At 39.8% G+C, this 9,245-nt stretch overlaps 1 protein-coding gene across 2 annotated transcripts in view; it reads right to left on the reverse strand.

Moving 5' to 3' along the window:
* The window catches only part of LOC134814068 (uncharacterized), an 86,092-nt gene extending 77,906 nt beyond the window's left edge, over positions 1 to 8,186 (reverse strand). For both annotated transcript variants that reach the window (XM_063822072.1, XM_063822071.1), the window contains exons 1-5: positions 7,970 to 8,186; positions 6,848 to 6,924; positions 2,012 to 2,131; positions 1,151 to 1,227; positions 802 to 887 (exon numbers count right to left, since the gene is read on the reverse strand). In XM_063822072.1, coding sequence (XP_063678142.1) covers positions 802 to 887; positions 1,151 to 1,227; positions 2,012 to 2,044 — 196 coding nt within the window. In that variant the 5' untranslated portion in view covers positions 2,045 to 2,131; positions 6,848 to 6,924; positions 7,970 to 8,186. The remainder of the gene's footprint in view (positions 1 to 801; positions 888 to 1,150; positions 1,228 to 2,011; positions 2,132 to 6,847; positions 6,925 to 7,969) is intronic.
* Positions 8,187 to 9,245: the final 1,059 nt, after the last annotated feature.

Consider the following 9,245-nt stretch of genomic DNA (forward strand, 5'->3'; position numbering starts at 1 on the left):
ACAAAATTCATAACATTTTTTGACTTTTAAACGTAAAATTCCATTATGAAATTCTTTAAAACATTCCATCACCGTATTATTATACACGTCATATTATATATCTCTTTAAAACCAGAGCTAAAGCAGAGATACTCTAAAATACTGACGACTATTATATCATTGCTATTATATTGCATAGTTAATAAAATATGCACATAATTAATAAAGTATGCACAGTACATGCACAGTAAACAGTTCTGATGATTTAAGAGCTGCACCTACTCTAGTACTGAACTCCTCGTTTACAAATCTGAAGTATGCTGTAAACATTCTTTAGTTGACACTTTAGTTTCTAAAGGAGTTCTTTCGTTTCTAAAGAATGTTGTTAGATCATGTTGTATAATGTTCGGGACGTTAATTTCAGATGTGTCTGAACTATGGTCATTGCAGGGTTACTAGCTGGCTGCAAACACCTCTTGATCTGTACAACAGGATGTGTCATTAATCTATCATTCAGTTGAGTTGACGGAGCTTAAACTAGCTTCAAATACGGCACAAACCTTAACTACAATATATTTAAAACTTTTAAACTACACAGTTGCTGTGTAATATCCGGATCGAAGCATTATTTATTATTCGTATTGTTGTATTGATTCTGGGGCAAAATTTGTGTCCCGTTTATAAGGAAAAGAAAAAGGCTCTCATCAGGATAAGGACATGTTCACCGTATTCATGATCTAAAAAGGGGGCACTACAAATTGTCCCCCCAGAAGGGCCAGAATCATTACCTAGTTCACTATGGTCAACTGTTGGTGTACTCACATTTAAGCTTGTCGAGTAAGCGACCAGCTCCCATTATAACTAACACTGTGGTGAACTGTTTCACTTTCACCGCTCCTATGTAATTACTGAAATAAGGTTAGTTAAAACACATTGAAATTTGTATCTTTGTATGAAAATACGTTGAAAACACATTGAAATTTGTACCACCTGCACCTTAGTGTATATCAATGGAATTCAGTGCTAATATTTATGAGACATCGTTAACAGACAGAAATAATGGGACAGACAGACAGACAGACAAAGTACAAGCAGCTAAATAACCAGCTCAGTAACCATGGTAACTGTGCCGCTAAATAAAACAGACAGGAAGACAGGCAGATAAACGAACCTGTCAAAAAGCTGGAGTATCCAGGTTAGTATAAGATCTGCACATGATACTATGGTAGTATCAGCGTTCCTCTCAGCCTGAGCAACAATATACTTTGTAAATAACAACACTATACAAACTATATTCCTCTCAGCCTGAGCAACAATATACTTTGTAAATAACAACACTATACAAACTATATTCCTCTCAGCCTGAGCAATAATATACTTTGTAAATAACAACACTATACAAACTATATTCCTCTCAGCCTGAGCAATAATATACTTTGTAAATAACAACACTATACAAACTATAAAACTGGGTACAACTAGAGAAATGTAGCTGTGAATGTACGGACATTGTACGGAATGTACGGACATTGTATGTGATTTTAGAGAAACTTTTTGTCTCTAAGATAACCTGTAATTCTGTAACTAGTTTATGTAAACACTGTTTTGCAAAGAACTGGCCGAGTTCAGAGCATTACATTACTAAGTACATGATGATAAGCACAGAGGTTTATCAAAATGAAACAAGATAAGATTGTAGGGAGTCATACTTGGGACAGAACATAATAATACAGGTTAATTTTATAGATAAATTCGATCAAATGATTCAGCTTCAAGGAAATAAATAAACAAATGGAACGATTAAACATACTCCATTAATAGATTAATAACTAAACCAAGGGCCACTAATTAAATTCATAACACGTACGTCACCATTAAGCATACTTAATTAATTAAGACCCACTAATTAGTAATTAGTAACTAATTAGTAATTAGTAATTAAGTACTGACCATTAAACAGACGTCGGTAATTGAGACCCACTAATTAGTAAGTAGTAACTGATTAGTAATTAGTAACTAATTAAGTACTGACCATTAAACAGACGTCGTTAATGAAGGGTTCCATCTCTCCCTCCGTTATCTCCTCGTAATGGAGGAGGTAGTCCTGTGTCTCCCATCACTGCTACTATGTCTCTAGCATCTACCCTGTGTACTGAAGAGAGAGAGAGTTAGTAATGGAGGAGGTAGTCCTGTGTCTCCCATCACTGCTACTATGTCTCTAGCATCTACCCTGTGTACTGAAGAGAGAGAGAGTAGTAATGGTGGAGGTAGTCCTGGTCCTCCCATCACTGCTACATGGCTCTAGCTCTACCCTGTTGTACTGAAGAGAGAGAGAGAGAGTTAGTAATGGAGGAGGTAGTCCTGTTGTCTCCCATCAATGCTACTTGTCTCTAGCATTTACCCTGTGAACTGAAGAGAGAGACGAGTTAGTAAGGAGGAGGTTAGTCCTGTGTCTCCCATCACTGCTACTATGTCTCTAGCATACCCTGTGTGTACTGATGAGATAGAGAGAGAGTTCGTAATGGGGGGGAAGAGGTAGTCTGTGTCTCCATCATGCTACTATGTCTCTAGCATCTACCTGTGCAATGAGAGAGTGAGAGGTTAGTAATGGAGGAGGTAGTCCTTGTGTCTTCCCATCACTGTAACTATGGTCTCTAGCATCTACCATGTGTACTGAAGAGAGTGAGTTAGTAATGGTAGGAGGTAGTCTGTGTCTCCCATACTGGATACTATGTCTATAGCCATCTACCTGTGTATGAAGAGGATGAGAGAGTTTTGTAATGGAGGAGGTAATTCTGTGTATCTCACTGCTTACTATGTCTTTGCAATCTACCCTGTGCACTGAAGAGAGAGAGGAGTTAGTATGGAGGAGGTAGTCCTGTGGCTCCCATCACTGTAACTATGTCTCTCGCTTCTTCCCCTGTGCACTGAAGAGAGAGAGAGTTAGTAATGGAGGAGGTAGTCGGTGTTCTCCCATCACTGCTACTATGGTCCTCTTGCTCTACCCTGTGTACTGAGAGAGAGAGTTAGTATTGGAGGAGGTATAGTCCTGTTGTCTCCCATCACTGCTACTATGTCTCTAGCATCTACCCTGTGTATGAAGAGCGAGAGTTAGTAATGGAGGGAGGTAGTTCTGTGTCTTCCCATCACTGCTTATGGCTCTAGCATCTACTGTGACTGAAGAGAGAGATTAGTAATGGAGGCGGTAGTCTGTGTCTCCCATCACTGCTATATGTCTTCTAGATATACACTGTGCACTGAAGAGAGAGAGAGATAGAAATGGGGAGGTAGTCCTGTGTCTCCCATCACTGCTACTATGTCTCTGCATCTTCCCTGTGCATGAAGAGAGAGAGAGAGTTGAATGGAGGCGGTAGTCCTGTGTCTCCCATCACTGATTACTATGTCTCTGCATTACCATGTGTACTGAAGAGAGAGAGAGAGTTAGTAATGGAGGAGGGTAGTCCTGTGTCTCCCATTCACTGCTACTATGTCTCTGCATCTCTCTAGTGTAATGAAGAGAGAGAGAGAGTTAGTAATGGAGGAGGTAGTCCTGTGTCTCCCATCACTGCTACTATGTCTCTAGCATCTACCCTGTGCACTGAAGAGAGAGAGTTAGTTATGGAGGAGGTAGTCTGTGTCTCACACTGGCTACTATGTATCTAGCATTACCCTGGTAACTGAAGAGGAGAGTGAGAGGGAGTTCGTATGAAGGAGTAGTCTGAGTTCTTCACACTGTACTATGTTCTCTCGGGCTTTCTACCCTGTGTATGAAGGAGAGAGAGAGTTAGTAATGGAGGAGGTAGTCCTGTGTCTCCCATCATGCTACTATGTCTTAGCATCTACCCTGTGTATGAAGAGAGAGAGGAGTTAGGGTTAAATAAAAATGGAGGAGGTTAGTCTGGGTCTCCATCACTGCTACTATGTCTCTGATCTACTCTGGGTATCTGAGAGAGAGAGGAGAGAGGATAAGAATGGAGGAGGTAGTTGTCTGGGTCTCCCATATGCTCTATGTCTCTAGCATCTACCCTGTGTACTGAGAGAGAGAGAGTTAGTAATGGAGGAGGTAGTCCTGTGTCTCCCATCACTGCTACTATGTCTCTAGCATCTTACCCTGTGCATGATGAGAGAGATAGTTAGTAATGGAGGCGGTAGGTCTGTGTCTCCATCAAGCTTCTTGTTCTAGCTTACCTGTGCACTGAAGAGAGAGAGAGTTAGTAATGGAGGAGGTAGTCCTGTGTCTCCCATCACTGCTACTATGTCTCTAGATCTACCTGTGTACTTTGAAGAGAGAGAGAGTTAGTAATGGGGAAGGTAGTCCTGGTCCTCCATCACTGCTACTATGTACTCTAGTATTACCCTGTGCACTGAAGAGAGTGAGAGTTAGTAATGGGGGAGGTAGTTGTGTCTCCATCACTGTACTCTGTCTCTAGCATCTACCTGTGCACTGAAGAGAGAGAGAGTTTAGTAATGGAGGAGGTAAGTTTCTGTGTCTCCATCTCTGATTAATTTTGTCTCTAGCATCTCCCTGTGCACTGAAGAGAGAGGAGAAGTTGAATAAAACGGAGGAGGTAGTTCCTGTGTCTCCATCACTGATATATGTCTCTAGAATTACCCTGTTGCACTGAAGAGAGAGGGAGAGTTAGTAATGGGGTGGTAGTCCTGTGTCCTCCATCACTGCTACTATGTCTCTAGCATCTACCTTGTGCACTGAGAGAGAGAGAGTAGAGTAATGGAGGAGGTTGTCCTGTGTCTCCATCCCTTGCTTATATGTTCTCGAGTCATTTACCCTGTGCATGAAGAGAGCGAGGTAGTAATGGAGGAGGTAGTCCTGGTGTCTCCCTCACTGCTACTTATGTCTCTCGCATCTTCCCCTGTGTATGAAGAGAGAAGAGAGAGTTAGTAAGGAGGAGTAATTCTGTGTACCATCACTGTACTATTGTCTCTAGGCATCTACCCTGTGCACTGAAGAGAGAGAGAGTTAGTAATGACGGAGGTAGGCCTGTGTCTTCCCATCACTGCTACTATGTCTCTTGCTCTACCTGTGCACTGAGAGAGTGAGTAGAGGAGTTAGTAATGGAGGAGGTTGTCCTGTGTCTCCCTCACTGCTCTATGTCTCTAGAATTACCCTGTGTACTGAAAGAGAGAGAGAGAGTTAGTAATGGAGGAGGTAGGTTCTGTGTTCCATCACTGTACTTTGTCTCTAGATCTACGCGTGTACTGAAGGAGGAGAGAATTTTCGTAATTGGAGAGGTAGTCCTGTGTCTCCATCACTGCTACTATGTTCTATAGCATCTCCTGTTGCACTGAAGAGAGAGAGAGTTAGTAATGGAGGAGGTATTAGTCTGTGTCTACCATCACTTACTATGTCTCTCGCATCTACTCCTGTGCATGAAGAGAGAGAGAGTAGTTAGTAATGGTGGAGGTAGTACTCGTGTCTCATCACTGCTACTATGGTCTCTAGCATCTCCCTTGTGTACTGAAGAGAGAGAGAGTAGTAATGGAGAGGTATTCTGTGTCCTCCCCATCACTGTACTATGTCTTCTAGCATCTACCCTGTGCATGAAGAGAGAGAGAGTTAGTAATGGAGGAGTGTAGTCCAGTGTCTCATCCACTGCTGACTATGTCTCTAGATCTACCCTTTGTATGAATAGAGAGAGAGTTTATGGAGGAAGGTTGGGTAGTCCTGTGTCTCCATCACTGTAAACTATGTTCTTAGATCTACCTGTGTATGAAGAGAGGCGGAGGAGGAGTTAGTATGGAGGGGTAGTTCCTGTGGTATCCCATCACTGCTAGCTATGATCTAGATCTACCTGTGTACTGAAGAGACGGAGAGAGTTAGTATGAGGAGGTAGTACCAGAGTCTCCATCATGCTTACTATGTCTCTAGCATCTACCCTGTGTACTGAAGAGAGAGAGTTAGTAATGGAGGAGGTAGTCCTGTGTCTCCCATCACTGCTACTATGTCTCTAGCATCTACATGGTGCACTGTAGAGAGAGGAGTTAGTAATGGAGGAGTGTCCTGTGTCTCCATCATGAAACTACGTCTCTAGCCATCTACCCGTGTACATGAAGAGAGAGAAGATAGTAATGGAGAGGTTTAGTAGTTTCCTGTGTTCTCCATCAGGTACTATGTCTCTAGCATTACCTGTGCACTGAAGAGAGAGAGTAGTAGGAGGAGGTAGGTCTGTGTCTTCCCATCATGTACTATGTCTCTAGCATCTACCCTGTGTACTGAAGAGAGAGATGAGGTTTTAAAACACTCAGCTCTCGGGGTTCGTTCAGCCTTTACTACTTTGTTTCTGTCTAGTTCTAATTCCTCACAATATGACTTTAAGTATATTAAAGTTTCAGGGTGATTATTTGTCTCAAAAAATGTAGGGAGAAAATAGATTTTTTTAGACTCGATTTTCAGGGGCACGCAATCAAAAATCGCTCGCGCAATACAATTACCACTCACGGCTGACTTTGACCGGCAATAATTTCGATCTGAACCGATATTTTTCCACGGCATCAAAAAGCATCTGGTAGATATTACTCCTATATCAGAAAACAACTAACTAAAAAGTCGGTTTTGAGAAATTTCCATGAAGAACCCCTGCACCATAATACAGTAAGTCGATATAGACAATTGTCTTACTCTTTTATCAAATATGTCCCTAGTATTAAAGGACGATGGGTTGAGCAACATTTTAATTTTAGTATTTTAATTGTATTTTATAAAAAGTATATATTTTCATTACTAAATATGCAAAATTAAGTGGAAATTTCATTGTCAAAAAAATGAGCCATTACTTTCCAACACTAATTTCAACTACATGTAACATACACGTCTCAGGGAGTTGCTACCGTTTGTAATATTAGTCACTACTCCATAGCTTTTCCGCTGGATAGCTCTGAGTTTGAGAGCTGTTCTGTAGTCTGGCAGCTGTATCACTTGTAGCAGCTCTGAAGAGAGTGAGGAGATAAGGAGGTGAGTAGAGAGAAGGTAATGGGTTGATTAACACCAAATTAGAAAAAGAGGATAAGTTTATAATGGGTCTGCTAACACTGCACTGTTCTAAACCACTAAGATTACCACTAAGATTACCACTAAGATTACCAAAGCATCAGATCTTCATACATGCCTAATCACACGATCAGTTATACCAGTATTTTAATTATTTAAGTGTGACCTGCTGGCAGCTAAAGAAGCAATTGCGGGCAGCAAGGGGCCGGGATAAAGCTTATTGAGCTGACTGAATGACGAGGGGATCACGAGGAGATAACCACGGATACGATTTAAGATATCTGGTAAACTAACTTACCACGTGATACTTTTAATTTGATTTAATGTGCGTTGTCTTTATGGGGGCGAAAGTTTTTTACGATTTTTCCAGTCTAAGATTTTTTTCCAAATGAAAAAAAAATTTTCTGAGGACTATATCAAATTCGGCTCGATTGATCTCTTTTAAATGATCCCTAGAACATTAATATCCTGAAGTTTGGGTGATTGTTTCAAAACATGTTGGAGATGAAAGATTTTTTAGACTCGATTATCAGGGTGCGATGAGAATCACTCAGCAATACAAATAACATGTATAAAGCGCTGACCCTTTTGACCGGGCGATAATTTTGGATAGGACATATTTTCATGGGGATCAAAAGCAGTGATAGATATCATACCTTATCAGAACAACTAAAAAGTCAAATTTCGGAGAATTTTGATTGAAGACCACCCCCCCCCCCGGACCTTAAGCGGGAGATAATATTCTAAGAGGCGTGACATGTTTGACGACCATGACAATTATGTTACATGTTTTAAACTGTTTCTTCAGGTTTTGCAATGGTTTTAACCCGATATACGATATCTGCTGTGCTTCAACTACTTTAGAGCCACAATGACCACTACAATACCTTATTCAATATTCAGCACTTACAATTACTCACCCCATGAGAAGTGACCACACTAAGAATGTGATCCTCACCAAAATGTGTGTAAAACACTACACACCGAAAGCTTTTATGAACTCCTTTGACTTTCGGATGCCATATTTGGTAAAGGCATCGTTAAAATTAGATAAAGAGTCTTCTTGGAGAGAAGTGAGTGATCCGAGGGATCTTCTATTTAATAGGTCAGCTATCATCGGATCAGGGGTATGTGAGGTCAGATCAGTCACATTGATGGTCACTCAGATTATATTGGGGTTTTCATCGCTTCATGTTGGGCTATACTAGAGGTGAGAGTTATATTTAGATTCAGTTTAATCTATAAATGAAAGTTATATTTAATGGTTTTTGTTCAATTAACACATGCAGTTTTCTTTGCGATGGAATAATCTTTGACTCAAATGGTTTAGAGTTTAAAGTGAACGCTCATAAAGTATGATTCATAGTCCATACCACTTATAAGAAAGTCGATTGATTGAAACAGAGAGCAAAGCAAATAAAAATAAATACGGGTTTTAGAATAAATTATAAATTTTCATCAGAATAACAATATCCGAAATCTATTTTAATTTTAACAATCACGACACATATTATAAGCCTATTACATTCTGGAATACCGCCAAAATCTCTACATACAATTACTAAACTTACTCCTTCAATATACTGAAAAAAAATCACTCACTTAATAAAATTACTAAATCACACTTTGATTACTAACAAATTTTAGAATTATGGGAATTCGAACGCTCCCCGAACAATCAAGAACAACAGAGGTGAACTAACTACAAAGATTACAAAATCGAAGACTAAACAATCATCGAACCTCAAATCAACAACCCTAAACCCAAATTAGAAACTACTAAACTAAACTACTAAACTACACAGCAAATAAAAGAGCTTGAAATCCTACACCAGCTTATTAAGAAAATGTAGTAAGAATACCAGCACTAATAGTGCTATATAACCTGGTATTCTTAGCTGCACTATTTGTTACTACTGTGAACTTAACCTGTCATATAGTGTTTGCTATCAACACGATATATATTTAAGGTTCTTTATATAAGTCGTATAAAAGCCGTAGAAAATATGTGGAAAAAGTATGAAACTTGAGAGACTAACGAGCATGAACATAATTTAGCACGGGACGGCGGGACAGGGACAGGGACAGGGACAGGGACGCAGACCCCAAAACCTTTAATTCAACAAATCAAAACCCTCATCATACTATCTATTATAGATCTAAATTTGCACGTTATTAATTATTTCAACAGGCAATAAAATCTGCCTACATTAATTAATCTATTTAAAAAGGGAAGTTCTGCAAAGAAACCAAATAAAAA

The sequence above is a fragment of the Bolinopsis microptera genome, chromosome 4 (assembly GCF_026151205.1).
Source record: "Bolinopsis microptera isolate Bmic1 chromosome 4, MBARI_Bmic_1.0, whole genome shotgun sequence".
Taxonomy (NCBI): domain Eukaryota; kingdom Metazoa; phylum Ctenophora; class Tentaculata; order Lobata; family Bolinopsidae; genus Bolinopsis; species Bolinopsis microptera.